The sequence below is a fragment of the Hyla sarda genome, chromosome 4 (assembly GCF_029499605.1).
Source record: "Hyla sarda isolate aHylSar1 chromosome 4, aHylSar1.hap1, whole genome shotgun sequence".
NCBI lineage: Eukaryota > Metazoa > Chordata > Amphibia > Anura > Hylidae > Hyla > Hyla sarda.
Window position 1 is genome coordinate 247,233,248 of NC_079192.1, and position 25,417 is coordinate 247,258,664.

At 38.2% G+C, this 25,417-nt stretch overlaps 1 protein-coding gene across 14 annotated transcripts in view; it reads right to left on the reverse strand.

The window, feature by feature from the left end:
• Window positions 1-25,417, reverse strand: part of FOXP2 (forkhead box P2) — a 250,247-nt gene that overhangs the window by 48,074 nt on the left and 176,756 nt on the right. For 13 of the 14 annotated variants that reach the window (XM_056573868.1, XM_056573875.1, XM_056573874.1 and 10 more), the window contains exons 9-10: window positions 10,626-10,713; window positions 8,530-8,613 (exon numbers count right to left, since the gene is read on the reverse strand). In XM_056573868.1, the coding sequence (XP_056429843.1) occupies window positions 8,530-8,613; window positions 10,626-10,713 (172 nt within the window). Of the gene's footprint in view, window positions 1-8,496; window positions 8,614-10,625; window positions 10,714-25,417 lie in introns of those variants that run through there. The other variant, XM_056573880.1, reaches the window with a different exon arrangement.

The following is a 25,417-nucleotide window of genomic DNA, read 5'->3' on the forward strand; positions in this document are numbered from 1 at the left end:
CTATTTTACCCTAAGCATGATGTGAAGCACAGCTAAGTGTGCGCACTGTACTACATATCACTGAGCAGCCCTTTAAGAGACTGTCTTAATTTTCAAGTCTCCAATTCTCCAAAAACTGTCAACTTTTCTTCCTTGATTACTCACCCCTGTACTTTCAGCCAAAAATAAAGTCTGCTGAACGAGGATACTGCATAATTTGCTCCTTATTTTTAAAACACGTTTCATGGACTCCCTTAAGCTGCAGACTGAATGGGAGCATTGCGATATGTATTATTTACATTACTTTACAAGTCGTGTATCAATTTATATGGGAGTATCAGACAAGAATGTGGACTCCTGCTTTCCACTATTCACATTACAATAAAAAAGATTAAAGGCAGAAATTTGTCAGACAAATATGTTCAAAATAAGCTGCAGGAATTTAAATTTCTATATGTATGCAAATGAATATGTTTACAATGTTCCGCTAAGTTATTTTAGCAGCCGGCCATAACAAGCATAACATGTTTGTAGGCATGCAATCATGAACTGATAAAGAAGAATGTATTATTAAGTAAGGGGAAGCATGTAAAAACTAAGATGAACACTTAACCACCTTAGCTCATCTGAATATATTCAAGGTTGGGTGAAACTCATTATTCAGGACTTGCAGCCTTGATAACTTTGATTTTCATCCATCCATAGCATGGCCAAAAGGTACCGTTTAATGAAGTACCATTCAGAGAGTAAATGGGGTCATATAATAGTGCGGTTGCACCTTGTGTTCATGTACTGATAGCTGTTAAGGGTGCAGTGATGAACCAACAGAGCTCATTTCTTCCTGGTAATAAATTCATCCTATTAATATTTATCAAATGTGTGGGCTGTCTCAACTGAGACAGTACACACGAGATCAGAAATCTGGACTATCATATCAATTTTAAAGCCTTTTTGTGCTGCGTAAAATATTTAGATTTTTTGTATTGCCCTTTTCAAACTTCTGCGTTTTCGTGCACTCCTTGAGAAATGTCTGTTCGGTGGGATCTCTAAACTGTGGTCTCATCTTAAATCGTTCATCTAAGATTCTGTATTAATTGCTCACCATCAAACACAATTAGCAATTCTTTCATGTGTGGTTTATGTAATGTAATACTTCAATTACATTATTCATTCAGGTTCTGTTTTGGATTATAGGCTGAAAATTCTTTATTAGTGTAGATGTAACCATGCTGCTGGAGTTTTAAAAAATTCACTGATTGAATAATTAATTGGAAAAGAACAAGCTGCAGATTCCTGATGGATTTATGAGACAATTATTCCATCTTGTGATTATCTACATTGTATATAGGAAGCTAGGAGAAAACTCATTTTATTCAAATGAAAAGCCAGACTGCACCACGGAATAGCAACGCCACCCTGAACTTCATCATTAAAAGGGTTAATAGTCCAACTTTGAAAAATTAGCTGGCAATATCTACTGTGTTCTCTGAAATACACCAAATAATCATCGGTCCATTATTTACAGCCGATTCCCTCATTATTACACTGTGAGAATCTGTTATAATTATACAAGCTGGCAGCAACATAGGATTTCACTGTATGTTTGAATCAATCTAAGTCTGTAAAATATAGACTATGTGGTTTTAGTTACTTCTCACAGCTGTACTAAGTATAATAGACACAACCGTACCATATAAAGTAAAATATCAATTCTCATGTAAACACCTACATTCTTAATGGTTAACAGCAATGACAGCAAATTCAATTCAAATAAATTTCATAGTTCTATAGAGCAGGGCCCTTACTCCTCTTGTATCACCCTTATTTCCTCATTGATTGTAAGCTCTTGTGAGCAGGGCCCTTGTGCCTCTTGCCTGATTTGTTAATAGTTTGCTACTGTATATTGTAAAGTGCTGTAGAGTATGTTGGCTCTATATGATCAAAGATTTATAATAGTTATAAAGACTTTTAACAGGACCAAGTATTGCCAGAGCAAGTTGGAAAATAATACATGAATGATAGGGACAAATCCAGGATAGTAACTATAAAAGAGCATGACATTTCTTTCCCCTTCTTCACAGCCTGTGAAACACAATATCAATGTACTGTATATGCCGGCGTATAAGACGACTTGGCGTATAAGACGACCCCCAACTTTTACAGTTAAAATATAGAGTATGGGATATGCTCGCCATATAAGACTACCCCTCCTACCGCGATGTACGGTACCTTGTAGTTCCCCCCACATTAGGTAGGCATCATGTTCCCCCACATTAGGTAGGCAGTATAGTTCCCCCACAATAGTAGGCAGCTCCCCCATAAAAGGTTGGGAGTTACCCCACATTAGGTCAGCAGTTACCCCACATTAGTAGGCAGCTCCCCCACATTAGTAGCAGTTCCCCCACATTAGTAGGCAGCTCCCCCACATTTGTAGGCAGCTCCCCCCACATTTGTAGGCAGCTCCCCCCTCAATAGGTCAGCAGTTCCCCCACAATACTAGGCAGCTCCCCCACATTTGTAGGCAATTCCCCCACAATAGTAGGCAGTTCCCCCACAATAGTAGGCAGCTCCCCCCACATTTGTAGGCAGCTCCCCCAACAATAGTAGGCAGCTCCCCCCACATTTGTAGGCAGCTCCCCCCACATTAGGTCAGCAGTTCCCCCACAATAGTAGGCAGCTCCCCCACATTTGTAGGCAATTCCCCACAATAGTAGGCAGCTCCCCCCACATTAGATTGGCAGCTCCCCCCAACAGACATACAGCTTCCAGCCATATACAGTGTATGGCTGCAGGCTGTATGTCTGTACTGGTGTGCCCCCACAGTGTTCCGATCACCGCTCCTCCGGCCCAGGTCACCATCTACTGCTATGGCCTATGGACCATAGCAGTAGGTGCCGGGACCGGGGAACGGTGACCGGATCACTTAAGATAGCACGGCCGGTCACTCACCAGGCCCCGGTCGGCGCGCATCCTCCTGCGGTCCTCCTGGTCCTGCGCTCCTCTGCCTCTATGGTTGTAGGCACGTGACGTCACTGACGTCCCGTGCGTACAACCATAGAGATGGAGGACTGGACCGCAGGAGGACCGAAGGAGGATCACAGGAGCACGCCGGGGTATGGTAAGTGACCGGCGGACATCCTTATGTCCCGAAAAGATTTTTCGGGACACAGGGATGTCCGGCATAGGAATACCTATGATTATCTGCCCGGGCCGGCTCCCGTATGTGGCTGCAGGCGGGGGCCGGCCAGAGCAAGTAAAATCTAATACTGTATACTAAAAATCAGGGGGCCTCCAGCTGTTGTAAAACTACAACTCCCAGCACGCCCGAACAGCCTTTGCCGTGCTGGGAGTTGTAGTTTCACAACAGCTGGAGGCACCCTGGTTTTTAGTATACAGTATTAGTTTTTACTTGCTCTGGCCGGCCCCCGCCTGCAGCCACACACGGGAGCCGGCCCGGGCAGATAATCATAAGTTTTCCTATCCCGGACCGCAATACACGGCGTATAAGACGACCCCCGACTTTTCAGAAGAAAATTCGGGGTTAAAAAGTTGTGTTATACGCCGGGATATATGGTACTCATATACCCACTCTGTTTTCTTCTTAAGGTAATAGGAAATCTTCCTCTAAAAGTCCAAAAAAATGAAAGAGATCAAAGATTCTCTAGAACTGAGTGTCCCTCACCAAAGTTGACTTTATTATCTAAGAACCCCTGCAACACTGTTGGCACAGCCTTATCTCCCCGGGCTTGTAGATATAGCTGTGCTGATTCGATGACCAGATTACTATTATTGAACAGGCTTAACATTTCTCTGTCTCTGAGGTTTGGCAGTTCTCTAGGTATAGAGACATAGTCCCAAACTCAGGATACAGCACTAGTCACAAGGTCCGGTTCAGTTGCAGGCTTAAAACTTTATTGCACCAAAGCACACGATAAGCTTAAGCCTATCGTGTGCTTTGGTGCAATAAAGTTTTGAGCCTGGAACTGAACTGGACCTTGTGACTGGTGCTGTATCCTGAGTTTGGGACTATGGTTTGAATCCAGCTCTGGTGGATATCATGCACCGCCCTAGAGGCAATCCTTTGTTGTTTCTTTTCTTTTGGACGGTAGGTATAAAAAACAGTTTGTAGTCTCTCTGTAGACTATGGCATAGTATTAGTTTATTTGATGTTTTTATGTAATTTTTCCATGTATTAAAATATCTCTCTTGGCTCTTCTGGTCTTCTTGATTTTGGCTTTTGTGAGACTCTGTTTTGGTCAGGCTACATTTTGGTCAATTGTATCAGGGTGTTTGGTTTGCCTGGAGCCCCTCGGTATATACAGGCTTTATGATGGGCCCATAAAGGTGGACCTAGAATGTTCATCTAACAGACACTGTTTGATGTACTGTGATAGTCTTGGAGAAGATGCTTGTAAATTCCAGATAAAATATTTTTTTTGGGCTGGGATCCCCATTTGGGTATATGCGAGGGCCTTATACTTATCTGCCATACAGGAGGCCTAGGATAGTGGTGAAAACAAAGATTTTCTTAGATCCCAGTCACTAAAGGCTTAAGATAGTTTAGTTGTCTCCTGATGGTATAGTTCTTCCTTTAGGATATCTTTGCACAGGCCTTTAAAATATTGCACCCTGATGATACAGTTTTGGTTGTAGATTTGTTTATGAGGGAATCTCTGGGGTTAGTTTGGTGTGGATATAGCTTTGTTTTTTCTTACTGACTGAAGTTTGTATATTGTAATAACCCCCAGACCTTATTTGGGTCTCTTTGTCTTTTATTTGAGGCTGTCATTGGGGCAGTCCATACTACTTTGCATACACTGTCAAAACCAATAATGTGTTGGGATGTATTTATTTGGTATTTTTCCATATCCAGAGGGCATGAGAGATTCATTTTCTGCCTTCGTCTATATTTCTGGGAGATTTTGAATACTGTAATTGCACTTTCACTGAAGTTTGAATAACTTATTTTATATCCAATAGCTGAACTTTTTGGGACTTAAATGTCCCAGCTGTTCATTTGGGGAAATTTCTTACACCTTAGCGCCACTTTTATGGTGTACAAAAGTCACAAAGGTTTGATAAATTCATTAAATATAAATTTGGTACTGTCATAATCGTAGAGCCAAAGAATAAATTGGGTCCATTTACACTGCACAGTAAACACTGTGAAAATGAAATAAAAAAACTGTTGAACTGCTGCTATTTTCCCATCTCCTCCCCTAAAACATAAAGTTTTTCGAGTACATTATATATACCCCAAAATGGTGCAATGAAAAATATTTTTTTTTCTGCAAAGACAAACTCTCAGAAAGCAGTGATGCAAAAACAAACTTCTCACTTCGCAAAATAGGGTTTATAATAGAATCAGGAGGTCAGGTTCTGTGCTTCTAGCTTTTGTTGCTGATCAGTGTCCCCGCTGGTATTCATCTGCTATTTGCTATTTGTTTTCAGTAATTCAGGTATATTCATTTTGTGAATGGTATTTCATATATTTGCCTGCGCTCCACAATTTTTTCACCTCCTCTTCTGGTTTAGAGAATTGTTATGTCTAGTTACAATTCAAGTGTACAATGTATTTCCTGAACAGCAGATATTCAGATTTCAGTTCGTGTATATCTTCAATCACCATATAATTTGCATTTTGCCGACAACATTGATTTGAAGGTCTTCCTTGAACTACACAATGTCTTTTTCTTAACTGATACAAACAGTCAGTCTTAGGTAAGGAGTGTGAAGCACATGAAGGAGTATGCTTATCATTGGCCTTAGTTGCTTGAGTTTGTTAGGGCCTATCAGACAAGGGTGCCTTCTGTTGCCACTTTTGTCCATGTCAAGAACTGCCCAGAGCATAAGCAAATCCCTATTAGCAAATCTCTCCTGCTTTGGACAGTTTCTGACATGGACAGAAGTGGCAGCAGAGAGCACTGTGGTCAATCTGATAAGAATACAAAACTTTCTCCAGTAGGTAAGACATGGAAAGCTTAATATTTACAAATAGAAGTAATTTACAAATCTGAAGCAAATCTATATAACTTTCTGTCACCAGTGGATTTGAAAAATGAATAAATAAATAAAATCCCCAGAACACCGCTTTATTGTTGCTTGTTGTTTGTAGTCTGTCTGCTAAGCAGAGTTCTTGTTTTATCCATTAAATCCTCTATTTTCTCCTTTTTCATTAAAAAAACTTAACATGGATTCTATATTTTCCAGGTTATGTCCAGTTTACAAAATCTATTTATCAATTATCTATATATCTATACAAAATCTATTTATCAAAAATCTATCTATCAAAGAAAAATTCCACAGCAGCAATTCAGCGCGTAAAAAAAATTAACAAGGTGTTTATTCACAAAAGCCTGTACGTAATCACAATCAATTGTCAATCATTATCCATATATATATATATATATATATATATATATATATATATATATATATAAATATATATATATATATATATATATATATATATATCTATACACAACAAATAGTGCATTATGGTGTGCATCAGATCTAATTTATGCATACACCAAACAATGCAAAAATAAAATTGTCATGTGCCAGAAAATATACTACATAAAAAATTGATTCATAAAAGTTCATAAGCAGCATATTCAAAGAGTCGGGATGACAGCACTGACCAGGAAGGGCATATTAAAATGCATGCATCCTTAACTGGATACCATGTATACAAACAAACTGTGCTTGCCTAAAATATGTGTTATGTTGTACATGCTTTTGCATGTGACCTATTTAGTATCGTTCATTATTCATGCAGACAGTAGATCTTGGCCAATAATTTGTTGTTTTGCATACTTACCATTCTTTCTATACAGTATATTGTTGCAATTACACAGTAATAGACACTTTGCAATCCCTTGAACAGCAAGGATACAGTTATTTAGCATTAGGCACCTTGCAAGCACTGTTTAGTTTTGTGGACCATTTTCAGTATGCACTTGGTTGCACTGTTTAGTTGTATCGGCAATTTTCAGTAGACACTAGGTTAGTAGTGCTTAGCCACGTGGGCCATTTTTTGTAAGCATTTGGTTAGCACTGTTTAGTGACTGAGTTGCATTACTGTGTATGGGCTTTCCCCCACAGATTACATGGTGCAGTTATACTTTGTATGTGCCAGGATAGAAGAATCACATTACACAATGACTGGATCATAGAACTCTCCGGTGGAGCGTCCCCCCCCCCCCCCATCCCACCCCACCCCACCAATGAGTCTGGTGAATGGGGCAGATACAGTTATTCTGTACACAAGCTAACCTGGTAAGGATGCATGCATTTTAATATGACCTTCCAGGTGAGGGTCTTTATCCCCAGTCCCTTTAAATATGCTGCTTATTGAATGAATCAGTTTATTTTGTACTATATTTCTTTGGCCCATGACACATTATTTTGTATTGTTTATATATGCATAAATTGTATCCTATGCACATCATTATGCACTATTTGCTATACACAGTATGCACTTTATTGATGATGTTTTTAAAATATATCTGGGAAATGATTGAGTAAACACTAAACACATATGCAATTGTCATGTCTATCTAAACCAGTCAAAAACCAGTCTGTATCACTTGATAAAGGTTTTATGAGAGAACTGAAATGTTGCTATGCATTTGTAATAAACACAACTTGTTCATTTTTCTACTTGCTGAGGTGCTGCGGTGGAATTTTCGATGTCTCTATCTATCTAAAATATATCTATCAATCTATCTATCATCTGTGTATGTAAAATATATCAATGTATCTATCTATACATATATCTGTCTCTATATCAACTATCTATCATCCTTTATGTACTGTATCTTATATCGATCATCTTTTTTCTTTTATTTATTTATCTAATATCTATCCATCTATCTAATATCGGTCTCAATATCAACTATCATCATCATCTATGTGCTCTAAAGTCTATCTTCTTTCTTTATTCTATCTAAGATCTATTCATCACCTATTAATCTAATATTTATCTACTTATCTGTCTATCTATCTATCTATCTATCTATCTGTCTCTGTTAAATATTAACACAAGAGTTAATTACATAAAGCATTGTTATAACAGCATAGCGTAGCCATTAAAGGGAATGCATTTAGAATTAGATGGAGCAATTTAATTGAATATAAAGAAAATGTGCAGGATATTTTGAAGCCAATGACAATTTCTAAATACATTTTGAATTGCTGTTTTCCAGCAGTTTAGTCTACTTTGCTGAAAGATCAGCAGATATTGTGCTGGAATGAGTGAAACTATCACACTTCGATATCTTCCCTAGCTCCGCTCTGAAAGTAATGATTTGTGCACTTATAGGTGTAGTTTGTTTAGTATCACCTACAGTGTAGATTGGATAGATTGTGTTAAAGATAGAATTACGTTTAGAGAAACATACAATTTGACAAGATATTGCATTTTACATTCATTTTATTGCAATATTTTTCATCACACTCATTGTTTTCAAACTGTCACAAAATTGTTCATTTTCTTAGTCGGTTACATGTAGAGACCTATTTACTGTTTATAAAGCAATATGCACTTACAGGTTTTGGAGATGGCTTGGGCTCTGAGGGTCGCATGTGCAAGTGGGTCATCATTGCTTGAAGACGTTCACGCTCTTTAGAAAGCTGTTAAGAAGGAGTAAAATCAGAAGCATTTCAGAATGGACTGCTACAGCTATTTTATCCTAGTGATATATCTTATCATCAAGCATGTCTCCATGTAATGAATTCAGCACATAAAATGCAGAGTTGCATACTGTAAGAACAGAGACATGCACTGTCCTAATAACCACCTATAATAGGCAATGATGATTTGTTTTAAGTGAATGCTCTGAGCAGCAGACATGACGTATGCAATTGCATCCTATGTGATATAAGCCTTCATCAGACTGAAATATGGTCAGATAGATAGAGATTAATATTTGATTGTTTGCATGGTCTATAATCATTCATTATATATTCTTTAGGATTCCTCTGATACACTGTGGACTTAAGTCAGTGGAGGACTAATGCAGAGGTAAATAGTTTTCTTATGAAGCAGTTATTCAGACCACAGGTTCACGTCCTTCTTCTCTATAGTGGTCCAGCTAATACCCTATTGTATCAAGTCTTTATCAATGTTATTCTAGAAACTAATAAAATTAAAAATAGAAAACTTTTAGCTTAAAGGGGTACTCCACCCCTAGACATCTTATCCCCTATCCAAAGGATAGGGGATAAGATGTCTGATCGCGGGGGTCCCGCCACTGGGGACTCCCGCAATATTGCATGCGGCACCCACCTGTTTCTTGTCCGGAAGCGCTGGAGGGTCTGGGTCACGACCAAAGAAATGGAAGTCTGTGACGTCATGACTCCGTCCCCGTGTGACGTCACGCCCTGTCCCCTCAATGCAGGTCTATGGGAGGGGGCCATCACGCCCCCTCCCATAGACTTGCATTGAGGGGACGGGGCGTGATGTCACACGGGGGTGGAGTCGTGACGTCACGGACTTCCGTTCCCATGGTCGCGACCCAGACCCTCCAGCGCTTCCGGACAAGAAACAGGTGGGTGCCGCATGCAATATTGCGGGGGTCCCCAGCGGCGGGACCCCCACGATCAGACATCTTATCCCCTTTCCTTTGGATAGGGGATAAAATGTCTAGGAGTGGAGTACCCCTTTAAGCCACTGCCACACGTAAACGTATTCCATCATCTTATCCCCAACAGCTGCCATCAGGGAAGAGACAGGACACCTCAATGCACATTAGCTGGTTAACTGACCCTTCTGAAATTGTTGAGGTAGGACAACTTTCATCTTGCGTGTATGAGCACCTGAACATATTCATTAGCTTTATCAAGGCTTGTATGCCTGATAACTGGTGTCCAAACTTTTGTATAAGTCACATTGTCTGAAAAAGTTTCTCACATGCCACTTTAAAATAGGTGGGGTTTAGCTATATTTTCCACAAGAAACTGGCGTAATTTATGGCTACAATCTACATCAAGTGCTGGTGTAGATTTCAGTCGGATGGTACATGAACAGCCAACAATGCACCAAATGTCTCTACTGTCCCTGATTCAGAACACATATGCAACTTTTTACAATTCAATTTCATTTTTTTTTGTCTCATTCTCAAATTTTTTGTTCACCATCCCCATAAGATGACACTTTATGGTTTTTTCATCACTGGGGGCTAAGGGCTTGGTCTGCTGTAGGCATTCCAGTCAGCCCCCTGAGTGATGTTTGCAATGTCAGTGTATGTACGCAGTAATTGTGGAAGGGGAAGCACAGGAGGGAACTAGGCTTGGTGGGAGGGATGGAGCTTATTCCCCTAGGTAGCATTGAATTCCTAGATTTGTAGTTTTTTGCACAGTCCACCCAGCTGCCCAGTATGGAAGTAAAGGATATTTACAGGCCAGTGGAGAAGGGCTATGGAGGTGCTACAGAAGCTGATTTTTAGACTAGTAAGCACATGGACAGCCCTTATAACACTTTCCTCCTGAGCATTTTATTTAATTTTTTTATTTCCTGATATCGGATAACTGCTTTAAATACATGCATTGTTTCAAAATATGTAAACATTGTTTTCTGCTGTTATCCTTTTTTGTACTTTGGTACACAATTGTTTTTACAACTGATAACCAAAATGTCAACCAACCTGAATTTCCAGCTGTTGAACCACTTGCATTTGGACTCTGCACTGAGCAGTACTCCGGTCATCCAATGCATGCTCATTATTAAGGTGCCTAATTAAGAAACATAATACAAATGGTAATTGATTAAAATGTGTTTTATAATAAAACAAAAGTCATGTACTGAAAGAAATATATATTCAAAGAACCCCATTAACAAAGGTCTTCCTCAATTTAAAATTCAAGTACACAGATGTGAGGCATATCACTTGGCTGCCTGCTAGTATTTATGTGTGTGAATTAAAAGGAATGGTCATGCCAACAGTATTTCCATAATCAAAATAGCAGCAATATATTTGTTATAATATGTGTTTTAAATCAATTTTAAACATATAATGTAATAAAAATACGCTAGACATATGCTACACAGGCTCATTTATGAAAGTGTGAAATTGTGGCATTTTGGATTCAACAAATAGTTTATTCACTGAAAAACGTACAAAAAAAATTGGCAAGCATAAAGCTCTGAGCAAGTTTGACAAGGGTCAAATTGTGATGGCTAGATGACTGTGTCAGAGCATCCCCAGAACTGACAGGTTTTCATAGTTCCAGTGTGCAGTGGTTAGTACCTCCCAAAAGGGGTTCATGGAAGGACAACCAGTGAACAGACAGCAAAGTCATGGGCAACTAAGATTCATTAATGCTCCTGGAGTGAAAAGGCTAGCCCCAGATATTCAATCAATTACAACAGCACAAATTGCTGAAAATAATTATTGGCTATGACCAATAAGGTGTCAAAACACGTTTTGCAGCATGTTGTGTATGAGGTTACATAGCTGCAGACCAGCCAGAGAGCCTTTACTGTCCCTTGTCTATTTCTAAAAGTGCCTATAGTGGGCATTGAGGTATCAGAACTGGTCTGTGGAACAATGGTAAAAAATAGTCTGGATTGATAAATCACATCACGTCTTCATCATATGGACAGCCAGGGGTCTGTGTATTACCAGGATGCACTATGGGAAGAAGGCAAGTCTGCACTTTCAGTGTGATGCTGTAGGTATTGTTCTTCAAGGAATATTCTTTAAGAGTCTAAGATGGGAATACCCCTTCTTTTATGCTGTAGATCACCCACCTACTCATCCTATTGGCGTATTTCTGCTGCAAGAAGGACCGGGGGGGGGGGGGAGAACAGTTGGAGAACATCTATAGAGTGGGGTCACCAGCGGATCCACATTAATAATAATAGTACAAAACTGAGGCCTATAAAACTCAATTTCATAAGTCAACAACACCTTTAATAATCACTAAGAACTAATATCTAGGACTATGGCTTCAGTGATGTCAGTATATTTCTATGGTACTCATCTATATAGGTGAAAGTATAGATAATAAGGTAGGTAGCACAAATGGTTTCAGAGATCAGTTCTCAGTAGAAAATTGATATATAAACTTTTGTACTTATATTTTTAACATATTCACATGATTGTCAGAATCACTCCAGGGGAAAGACTAAAACAGTTTTATACAATGATCATTTTATGTAGGGGTTATTGGGCAAAACAAATTACTCTGGAAGGGTGGTGAGTACACATTAGGTTAAATTTTATTACATAGCCTGATCAATAATGCATGGACTTTAAAATTATTTAAAACGTATGCATGATAGTTTTACCTTAATATGCTTGAAACGGAGATGAGGTAACTAAATAAACAGTAAAACATACGGTTTGAGAATAGGTGTAAACAAATATATTACATATTGCTTTCTTTGTTTTGTTCATTGAAACGTTTTAGTGGCATGTGGTAAACCTTAGGAATGAGGGGCTCGCTTCCTCCCCCTGTCATGGCGGCATTGAACATATTTGATATACTTTTAGAATGTGAATTTGAATTAAAATTAGATTCTTAGGCACAAAATGTGTGAGTCTTAAATATAAGGATATTAGTGCTGATTACAGAAGAGTCTTTTGCATATATTGTGTCCTGCTTATTTTATAATCGGCCCTTTTAATGCATGCTGCAGTGCATTTGAAAATAGGAGTTAATACTCATTGCTCTGGTAACATATCTATTCTCACACCCGAGAGATAAAGGCAATAATGCTCACTTGCAGATTAAACAGAAGAAAGGTACAGAAAAGACCAAATGTGTTAGTTTCACTACAAAGGCTAATATCAAAGTATATTCTGAACAAGACACACACACACACATATATAAAACCCAATATGGAAAAAAATCATAATAATAATAAAAAAAAAACAATAAACAGACTCTGTTGGTATAAAAGTAACTTAAAATGTGTTTACATTTTAGCGACCTGCTCTTGTCATATATTTAGAGAACAAAAAAAAAATGTTTGCATTTAACTGATCAAGTCTTCATATCCAGTTTATCTGCACTGCTTTCATTAGAATAGAGAGACTGTAGAGTATAATAATAGTCGGTACGGTCTTGTCTTGATTGAATTTTTCAGAGAAACACAAAAGAACCTTGCCATTAAAATAGTCCTTTATTCTCCAGCATGAAGGCGAAAGGTTTTATAAAGTGTTGTGATGTTCAGTAATGAGCCTCTATCTAAATTATCATTGGTGACAAACTCACAAAGCACTTTTCGAGGACACATAGTTATGAAATGCCAGAGCTGCCACTTTCTTTCTTGTAATTATAGGCTAGCTTGCAGCCCTTCAATGATCATTTATAGAACAGCCTCCAGTGGATTACGGAGAACTTGAAAAACACATACATACCTCTGCCTACCATCTCCCTTCTCCATTCTTTGCTATTGTTTACTAGTGATATGTAAAATAATAGAGCCTATTCATTCCCCTACTTAATTATGCCAATCAAAGTGCAGGAATGGCAAAAGATACAAATGAAATGCAGGAAGATTAAGTAAATAGGGTCGGAATTAACATAAAATTATAAATTTATATACTTAAAACTATTTCATGTCAAAAATATTCTCTTTTATGTCTTTCTATCTGTCTCAGGTATAACATATTGCTGTTAAAATATTCTCTAAGATTTATAAATCAAAGATGAGATAATATTGAAAAATTAGGATTTCAGAATTTTCTGAGCTCCTACCTAATTGCTGTTTCCCAATGCATATGCAAAGGGACATTCCATTAATCATTTAATCATGTACCTCGCTGGAAGTTATAACTAATGTTGCAAATACCCTTTTCATATGAATGCTCCATAATGCTATCTTACGTATTTGATATATAGCATATGTCATAAATTATGCTGCTTCAAAGAGACTAAATGGGTTGTTATCCTTCAAGATGCTTATTACAAAAAACGTTATCAATTTCTTTCTTTCTTTTTTTTTTTATCTATTGCTGGCTCTATTTCAGTTTTCACGAGCCACCAATAATGCTCTCTTGGAATGGCAAAGGTCTGTAAAATTACCCATGCAATCACTAACACCATTTCACAGACCTGTTCTATTTCTGCTGGTCTGCTAACAAGACGATTACACACAAATTACTGAATGTCTATGAAATATTTAAATGCATTCTACTCTACTATGCATTAATAAGAGCAAAGCAAGCTATGGAATTCTGGTTAGATCCACTCCCTAATGTCCCCTAATGAGTCTCTTACTGTGACTGCAGTTCAAACAGAAAGGTGAAGTAAAAATGCAATGGGTTCCTTCAGAAAGGCAGCTTGAACAAACAATGTGTGAGCCAGTTCTAATTTATGGGTCACTTTATAGGTATATTGATTTTTGTTTTGAAAATGGAATAAATGATGTGGTTGACTGGCATTCTTTAAAAACTGCATGAGACTGAGCGGGGTCTTAGCCTCATGTACACAGTGTGTAAATGTGAAGCCTTTTCTTTCAGCTGATATTTAATAAGAAGTTAACTACAAAAACACAACAGCACCTAGGAAAATCTGTGAGTGGCATATACAACATCAGAGAAACGGTAGGTTCTATCTCAATATACTAGGCAGGTTTTCAATCCATTTTAGATCCATAGAAGTAATTTAAGTTTAGACAAGACTGATATTGCCATACTTCACTATTATTTATCGGAATGACCAAAAATTCTCCTGGGATTTAATATCTTGCATGATTTATTTAGTTTTATTTTTTAGAACATTTGATTTGATTAAAATTTTTTTTACATAAGAGATATAATCCTTGACAATTATGACAAGAGAATACTGACTATGCATGGTGTGTATTCTCTGATCCAGTGATGGTTGTGTATCAAAGTTTCCTAAAACAACAACTACAAGTTTATGGACAATGTATAAATGGTGAAGAGATGTTCATTAGGATCTTGTAGATTACAATTACAATTAAAGGCTTAGGTTCTACATATGTCTGGTGACATCTCCTAACAGACATTTGATTCTTAGTTTTCCTTACAAACCTTCTCCTCTCCCATAGTCAATATTTAGAAATACATGCAAAATCAGTGATCGAGAACTTGTCATGTAAAAGGTCTGGTTTAGACATGTCATTCACTGGTGGTTTTCATTCTCAGGAAATAAGTACCCAGTGTACTGTCTATACAGGAATCAGTCTGCCTTTCTAGAGTAATTACCTTTAGCTATAGGGGTGCAAAGGTAGCAACTGATTCCAGGTCCCAGAGTCATAAGTACATATATTAGTACTACATTTTTATTTATACATGCAGTGGTTTTCATAAAAAAAAAAAAAAAATCTAAATATTGTGATAAATTGGACAAATTTTGGCTTTTGTTAACAATTTTTTATGGCGTTCAATGTGTGGTAAAGATAACATTATCATTATTCTGTGGGTCAGTACGATAATGGTGAAACCAATTTGTATAGCTTTTATGTTTTTTTTTCTTTTCACAACAAAATTATTTTGTAATCTTTTTTTGTGTTGCCATGTTTTGACTGCCATAACTTTTATTTTTCGCCCAATCGTATTGTGTAAGGGCTAAATTTTTTTCTGTACTTTTTATTGATACCTATTTTTGCAATACATGGTACCTTTTGTTTTTATTCCGCTTTTTTTTTTTAACCAGCAGCTGATATCTGATATCTGATACGGACACAGATTGCTTCAATGTCCCTCATTTAAATAGTAATTGTGGCATTTATACATTAAATGATGGTAATCCCTGGTGTCTAGTGGTCCCATCGCCCCTACCCCCCCAGCGATGTAACAGCAATGTTTTGGTTAGTCTGTTAGTTGCTAGGAAAGCATGTGGTCTTACCTTGGCCTCAACATCTTTCTTCTTTGAGTGATTGCTAAAGACTGCCTTAGGGAGGCTTTAGCAATCGAGCACCGATAGCACTGATCCATGTAATGCCATAACATAACATTAATTTATGTAAGCCATCTACTGATGGCTTATAATAAGCCCCTTGAAGAGGCCAAAAAATTTGTAAAAAAAACCAGAAACCCCCCAATGAAAATGTAAATCACCTCCCTTTTCCAATTAAATAAAACACAGTTAAAGAAAAAAATTATATATATATATATATATATATATATATATATATATATATATACTTGGTACTACCACATGCAAAATTGTCCAAAATATTAAGTTATTACATTCCTGATCCTGTTCGGTCAACTCCGTACATGCAAAAAAGAAAAAAGCCAAAACTGCTGTTTTTGGCCACATCACAAAAAAAAAATGGAATAACAAGTGGTCAAACAGTCAGAACTAAACAGTGATACTTTTAAAAAATACAGCTAATAGTGCAAAAAAATTAACCATAGGTGGAAAAGTTAAAAGTAAACATAGGGGCAGAACATGGCAATGAACAGATTTTTTTTAAATTATCAATTGAAACATTATATATATCCAACATTGATACAATTAGAATTGTACTGATCCATAGAATAAAGTTAGTTTTACTGAATTGGGAACCCTGAAGAAATTATTGATCCCCAAATTTGTGCAATTCTTATTTATTTATTTTTTTTCTTTTGTTTTGCTCTACATATATTCCTTTGGGCTATGTAATATAGTGTATGATAAAAGAAAGTGTGCCAATGAAAAGTAAAACTTGTCCCACAAAAAAGGCCCAGTATAACTTTGTCAGCAGTAAAATAATAAAACTACTGTATATTGTTCTTAGGTGAGGAGGAAGAAAATGTAAGTCACAAATCTAAATTCGATGGGTTGTGAAGGACTTAATAACATGTTTTTGAAATAGTTAAATATGTTTGTTACATTCTATCAGTGTTGGCACAATAGTTTATATACTACCTTGATTTCTGCTCTAAACATTAGATTTTGTTTTATATTGCATTTGTTTATGATGGGATGACCACATGCAAACAATAGGTACATGCATCTGTATAAACAAAATTCACATATAATATTTCATGAAAAGCACTTTAGGTCCAAGAGATGAAATATAGTCCACAATTACTCTGTGCAGACTAGTGAATGGAGTTCTTTCTGTAACTGATTTAAATGGCTTGTTTAAGTGATGGAAATGGCCTCTTTACCTGCTTCACTGTAGCACTGGGACCATTTATCAAGTTAGGAAAGCGTAAGCTGCAAAACTAGGCTAATTTGCTTTGAATGTATTTTCTATTTGCCATACAGTTTTGTACACTAATAGAATCCATGTTATATTTTTCATTTTCAATTGTATATGCACCAATAATAATAGAAAATATACATAATAGAAAACAAACATAAAAGCAAAATGTTACTAAATGTATCAAATATATATATATATATATATATATATATATATATATATATATATATATATATATATCCCAATGTTAAGGCTTAAACAACCTACATTCCTTCCTTCCTTCCTTTTAATGTTGGTTAAAGGGGCACTCCACTGGAAAACATTTAAATCAACTGGTGCCAGAATGTTAAACAGATTTGTAAATTACTTCTATGAAAACATCTTAATCCTTCCAGTACTTATCAGCTGATCCACAGGAAGTTCTTTTCTTTTTTAATTTCCTTTCTGTCTGACCACAGTGCTCTCTGCTGACACCTCTGTCCATATCAGGAACTGTCCAGAGCAGGAGAGGTTTGCTATGGGGATGTGCTTCAACTCTGGACAGTTCCTAAAATGGACAGATGTATCAGCAGAGAGTACTGTGGTCAGGCAGAAAGGAAATTCAAAAAGAAAAGAACTTCCTGTGGAGCATATGACAGCTAGTAAGTACTGGAAGGATTAAGATTTTTAAATAGAAGTAATTTACAAATCTGTTTAACTTTCGGGCACCAGTTGATTTAGATTTTTTTTTTCTCCAGTGGAGTACCCCTTTAACACTACCCTATCTATCTTAAGTGAATACATCATATCCAAAGGTGCCCACATATTAAAGCCCTGTTACCCAATATCCATTTTATCAAGAGCAAACTTGAAGCTATTGCCCTTAAGTAGTACACAATTGATTGTTTTCTTACAAATATGTCTCCTAGGAGCTTTTCACTTAGGTAACTATTAAATATAGCCACTGTTTCACCTGACCTGCCTGGGCTGGGCTCTCACACAGTATTTTGGTTAGTCTTTTTAGATAAAACCAGGAAGGTCCAAAACACAGAACACGTTGCAAATCTTTCCATTATAGTTTTCTCTGCATCGGCTCCACTACTGGTTTTAGATTTAAAAAAAAAAATTTTTAAATGGTGAAAATACTGAACAAAAAGCTGTATGTGATGCCTATTCTGGCATCTCATCTGATTTTTGAAGCACCCCTTCTAACAGGCAAAAGTTGTTTCCCTTCACAAGAAGGCCAGTAGAAAGGAAGCTGGTAACTACAGACCACTTAGCTTGACATCCATACAAGTAAAACTAATAATAACACTGCTCAAAAAAACAACATCTTATTGAGCCCATGGTTTTACTAAGGACAGATCATGTTAAACTTGTATTTCTGTTCACTTTAAAGAGTACCTGTCATGAGCTTGTTAAATATTATAATCCTCCCAGTTCACTGCCCCCATCATGGTGAACCATCCCCTGCTTTTATATGTGTTTACTTGTTTTTTTTCTACCTTGATATTGCTCTGTATTTTCTGCTTAGTCTCAGCCAGATTCACAGACTGGTAAGTGGCGTTACCCAGCAGGCTGTGACATCATCTAAAGCCCTGCATGGAAGGACTTTCTCCCTCACTCTGCTACACACAGCCCAGAGCAGTTCAGTCTTTGATGGGCTGTGATTGGTTGTTGTAGTAATTAAGATCCAGCAATGTGGACATAGTTGAAGGCATTGGCTGATGTCTACTCTACCAAGATAAGTTGTTTTTTTATTCAATAAGTTTTTATTGAAATACATTTTGTTATCACGAGTTTTGTCATAAAGTAATCAACGAGAACAACAATAGAACATAGTCATTCTTCAAGGAGTAGTCAATGAATTGAAAAAAGCAGAGCCTTATCTTCTCTATTTTTGCAATAAAACCGTTGGTGGTGGCTATTCGCTCTAATTACTGTTTTAGTGAAGTTAAAACAAGTCCCACCTCCCACAAACTCGGAATATATGTTGCTAATGTCATTTTTATGATCACCTACCCCCTCAACTTGTTTCCAAAAATATTTACAGTTCTAGAAAATTTTTCGGCTATCTCCTATTATGAATTGAACACATCAAAATCGCAAATTCTCCATCTCCATATTCCCTTACCAGTGCTTCCCACTTCCCCCTAGACTGATAATAGAGATGGGCAAATTGAAGCTGACGAAGTCGAATTCGTTCTGAATTTCATGGAAAATTAAATTCTGAACGAATCAGAATTTCCTCCCGCTTCATGGTAATGAATTGCTTCATTCACTACATTTTGTGCGGGCTGGGGGGCTAAAATGACAGCTACATGTGTGAGGACACGGGGCAAGGAAGTCTGGGAAGGCGGGAATGCGGGATCACCCTGAATCACATGGCGGCATGCAGCCTATCAGCAGCAAGCCAGGCCTGTGATGTCACAGCCCTATCAATAGCCATTGCCGAATACGGCATTTCCGAGAGCACACTGTGTGGTCACTAATCAGTGTTACTAACAATACAGATCAGCAAAGGGAAATCCATTGACCTCAAGCCCGCATCACTGTAGGCAGGCAGGGAGAGTTTAGAAGTCGAGGCCGGAAGAAGCGCATTATCACTGTGCGCGAAACCGCCAGCAGTCACCTCTGACTGAGAGGACGGAGGATCCGGGAGAAGGAGCAGAATAGTCGGTACCCATGCGGTGAGTGCAGGATTACATTTTTCACTTGCATTAGAGTTTAGAAGTCGTTTCATAGTCTGCCAATTGAGATCATCACAGGAAATCTGCATTCAAAAGACTGCAAGCAACCATAGTGCAGGTATGCACATGCAGACTCTGTCACTGTGCCGGTCTGCAGCAGTGATTCTAAAAGTGATGCCTGTAATCTGCATATCATACTGAATAACAGTATTATTTCACTACCCCAGCACACTCCCTATGCGTGTTACAGCAAGGCAAAGTGCTCTACACCCCTATTGTGGCTCTCTGTAGCCTGGAAATAGCCATTTTTAATAGCAATTTGCTGCAAATATATTCGGATCAACCCAAATTTTTGTAGTTCACCTCATGTAAAGTAGCAATTTTTGTTCCATATTACCACATACTGGTTAAAATATAACCAATCCTATAATTCATGTCACTTATAGCTATATAGCTGTGTACCCCTTTGTACACAGCTATATAGCTATAAGTGACATGAATTACAGGATTGGTTATATTTTAACCAGTATGTGGTAATATGGAACAAAAATTGCTACTTTACATAGGAACACATCTGTATATGAAGACTTAAAAAAAAAAATAAAATACTTTGGGCAGTCCTTCACCTGAAAGAAAGCGCTGCGCCAATGAGTACTTCAGCTGAAGCTGTGATTACATGCACATTAATGCTTTCAATCACTTTTCAGATGGCATTTAGGAGCCTAGGAGCCTGTACCCATCAGCTTTTACTATGCGCCTGTCTCCCAAAGAGAAAACATTAAAATTAATTCCTTGTCAGATAACACAGGCAGTGGTTTTAGAACTGAAGCGCTCTCGTGTGACATTGAAAAAGCATTTCCCATTGAATGCTATATGTCACTACAAGGGTTTCAAAGTATTGCATTTTCCTGGTGCTCCCACTCGTTGTTAGACATGTAAACATTTCATGCCTGTATGTTTCCCTCTAGAATAACATCCTTCTTTTGTATTGCTGCTTGCTGAATGTGTACATATTTTGGTATCCATAATTCAGAAGGCATCTGCATTTGACAGAGCAGCCTAGCGGTGAGATGAGTGTGTACATACTGTCTACATGTTTGTGTATCTTAATAACCTGTTTATATGATTAGATGGTTTAGACACAAGCTATGTTATGCATCTCATAATTCATAGTCATGTTAATCTAAGGGAATACAGAGTAAATCTCATGCACTGCATGACAAGGAAAACATTTCTACTTCCATACATGACAATCACTTGAAGTATAGTAATGAATCACATAAGTGAGTTGTAGATTCACACACTGACATGTTCTATGGAACATAGATTTTCATTTACTTCTCAGGATGCATGTGTGTTGGAAAAAATGATTGTGTACAGTATGTGTGTGTGTGTTAAAGGGGTACTCCGCCCCTAGACATCTTATCCCCTATCCAAAGGATGGGGGATAAGATGTCAGATCGCTGGGGTCCCGCCCCCTCCCATAGACTTGCATTGAGGGGCGGAGTGTGACGTCAAACGGGGGCGGAGTCGTGACTTCACAATCTTCCGTACCCGTGGTCGAGATGGACTCAGCCTGAGGACCTCCAGCGGTTCCAGAAGCCGCTAAAGGTGGGTGCCGCATGGTAGATCCCGGGGGTCCCCAGCAGCGGGACCCCGGCGATCTGACATCTTATCCCCTATCCTTTGGATAGGGGATAAGATGTCTAGGGGTGGAGTACCCCTTTAAGGGTATTTCACAGCAATGCATGGAAATGTCTTTAAAACAGCTTATTTAGGCTTGATACATTCAGTAATTAAGAGTTCTCTTGATCAAAGAAACACTAATATATTAGGTTATCCTGTGAGGTTTTCTGTGAGTCCTTGTTATATCCTCTCATACTGTATATGGTCAGTTCTTTGCCTTTAATACTATACTAAAGGCCTTGAAAAATCATAAGTACATTTCTGTGTCAACTAAATATCTTCAATCATATAGCAAGCAAACCCAGCACTCTGGCCTCTGGCAAAATTCAATCTTCTTTATTTAATCATCCCCGTAAGGTAAGTATAAAGATAGGGTAAAAGAAAGCACCACAGAGCTGTTTTTCAAACAATAGTTCTTTTTCAGGTAAAAAAAGAACTATTGTTAAAAACGCATCGCTGTGATGCTCTCTTTTACCCTATCTTCGCACTTACCTGTCACAAGGATTAAATAAAGATTATTGAATCTTACATAGGGCCAAATGCTGTGTCCTCTTGCTTTTTTATTAAGGTACTCTACTTGGTCAGCCTACAAGTTTTCTGCACAACCTTTACACTGGTGAAAGTTAGCATGGGCTGCAAAATGAAAGAGTTTTCCAGTCTTTAAAATTTAGGTACAAACATTTTATGTACAGTATGATGTCTTACCAAAATACTGTCTGTAGCTGAAATGCCTCTGTAAGTAAGCCTGATAGTCAGAGGACTATGCTCCTGGTGTCTTTTGCCTGCTTGTGTTACAACTACTTGTTGAGAGTAAAATACATCTCCCCCTTCCTAGGACTTCATATTACTTATATCCACTGATCCCTGGCTCTCCACTCTTACTCCCCATTTTCAGTGGGATTTTGCTGAGCTAGTAAGGAAAAGGACAGCAGAGAGGTCTTTCATAAGCAGATCTATGTTTGTTTCTGAAGACTGTGAGTATTTAACATGCCACCTTACACCTGATAAAAGCGATGTATGCACAAAACTGTAAATACAGGGCACATTTATGAGAGTGAGCAGAGAATCATATCATGGAAATGTATTAATTCACAATGGTACAGATGCAATGGACATCAAGATCATTGTGTCAGTGTGACATCTTGGTAACATGGCACACTGACCCGCTTTGCTTCATACGTTGAATGGCAATCAATACTGTACACATTTCTGCTAGTAACGTCCAGGAGCAGAAAGTCTGGGAAAACAGGAGTTCCTACTCCTGTACACACATTCTGTGCTATGCAAATAGCAAAGCACACTACAGAAAAAGAGTGTTGTGCTGGCAATCAAGGTGGTGGCCCCTATATTAGTTATTAGTTATCCCATTCACATTGGAAAATAACTACTTTAGCATTTTATTATGTTTTTCATAAGCTCCAAAAAACCCTTTATGGAATGATTCACTATAGGAACCCCAATTGCATATATATGGGAAAGGTTCGAGAGGAACAGCTGTCTACCAAACAAGCATTTGGCAATGGCCAAGGTGTATGGTCACCTTCCCTTTTACAGGATATCTTGAGAACATAAGACTTGAGATCCTACAATGTTATCTTATTAACTGATATTTAAAGGAAATCTGTCACCAGTATCACCTGCACTAACCTGTCGGTACTGACAGGTAGTGCAGGTGACACTGATGACAACGGTACTTATCTTGTCCCGATGCGTGCAGGGGACAAGGTAATCTCCTCTGTTGGCTTCAGCTCCGGGCACAGCTTGAAGTACGGGCGGAGCTAAGTGACATCATCGCTGCTGTTCTCTAGCAGCGGGACCAAGCAGAAGTGACGTCACTAAGTTCCGCCCATGCCCCAAGCTGCTGGGTCCTACTGCTAGAGAACAGCAGCGGTTACGTCACTAAGCTCCGCCCGTGCCCCAAGCCAGGCCGGAGCTGAAGCTAACGGAGAAGATTACCGGAGATCCACTGCACGGAACAGGACAAAGTAAGTACCGTGATCATCAGTGTCACCTGCACTACCTGTCAGCACCGACAGGTTAGTGCAGGTGATACTGGTGATTTTTAGCGGCTGCCGTTTTTATCGGTACCATTTTTGTTTTGATCTGACTTTTTGATCACTTTTTATTCATTTTTTATATGGTACAAATATGCTATTTTTGATTTTGGAATTTTTTTTACGTGTACGCCATTGACCGTGCGGTTTAATTAACAATATTTTTTTATAGTTTGGACATTCACGCATGCAGCGATACCACATATGTTTATTTTTGTTTACATTTTTTTTTTACCTGTTAAGGAACATGGGCGTACCTGTATGCCCTGAGTCTGCTCCCATTCTATAACGCGGGGCCACGGTGTCAGGCCCGGTGCCGCACGCTATTAACCCTTTAGACGCGGCATTCAAAATTGAACTCTGTGTCTAAAGTGAAAGTAAATCATTGCTGGTTAGATCAGGGGGCTGTTCGGGATGTCCTCGGCAAAATCGCGGCATCCCGAACAGCTGTGACACAGCAGGAGGGTCCCTTACCTTGCCTCCTGGTGTCCGATCGCCGATTGACTGCTCAATGCCTGAGATCCAGGCATGAGCAGTCAAGCGGCAGAATCATTGATCAACGGTTTCCTATGAGGAACCATTGATCAATGTAAAAGATCAGTGTGTGCAGTGTTATAGCCCCCTATGGGAGCTATAACACTGCAAAAAAAGTGAAAAAAATGTTAATAAAGATCATTTAACCCCTTCCCTAATAAAAGTTTGAATCATAAAAAAAAAAAAACAGTATAAATAAAAATAAACATATGTGGTATCGCCGCATGCGGAAATGTCCGGATTGTAAAAATATATCCTTAATTAAACCACATGGTCAATGGCACACGCGCAAAAAAATCCAAATTCCAAAATAGTGTATTTTTGGTAGCTTTTTATATAATGAAAAAATTTATAAAAAGCAATCAAAAAGTCAGATCAATACAAAATTGGTACAGCTAAAAACTTCAGATCACGGCACAAAAAATGAGCCCTCATACCACCCCATACATGGAAAAATTAAAAAGTTATAGGGGTAAGAAGATGACAATTTTAAAAGTGTACATTTTCCTGCATGTAGTTATGATTTTTTTCAGAAGTACGACAAAATCAAACCTATATAAGTAGAGTATCATTTTAAACGTATGGACCTACCGAATTAAGAGGTGTCATTTTTACCGAAAAATGTGCGGTGTAGAAACAGAAGTGTTTTTTTTTTTTTTCAATTTTGGCTCATAATGATTTTTTTTTTGTTTCACCATGTATTTTTGGGTAAAATCATTGACGTCATTACAAAGTAGAATTGGTGGCACAAAAAATAAGCCATCATATGGATTTTTAAGTGCAAAATTGAAAGAGTTATGATTTTTTAAAGGTGAGGAAGAAAAATGAAAGTGCAAAAACGGATTTAAACTTTTATTAGGGGAGGGGGTAAAATGATATTTATTAACTTTTTGTTTACACTCTTTTTTTGCAGTGTTATAGCTCCCATAGGGGGCTATAACATTGCACACACTGATTGAATACACTGATCACTGTTATGCAATAGCATAACACTGATCACTGTTATCGCCGCTTAACTGCTCCTGCCTGGATCTCAGGCACGGAGAAGTCATTCGGCGATCGGACTCATAGGAGGCAGGTTCCTCCTCGCTTCCTGCAAGCTGTTTGGGACGCTGAAATTTCACCGTGGCAGTCTCGAGCAGCACCGCTGAGCTAACCCGCATTATTTACTTTCGTTTTAGACGCGGCAATCAAGTTTGATCGCCGCCTTTAAAGGGATAATGCCGGGCATCATCCCGATCAGTGATGTCTGGCAGTAGTCGTAGGTCCTGGTTGCTTATAGCAACGGGGGACCCACCGGGTATGATGCACGCTCTCCTGCTGAACGCGCGTCATACCTCGGGAGCCGCAAATGGACGTGAATGTACGTCCATTTGCAT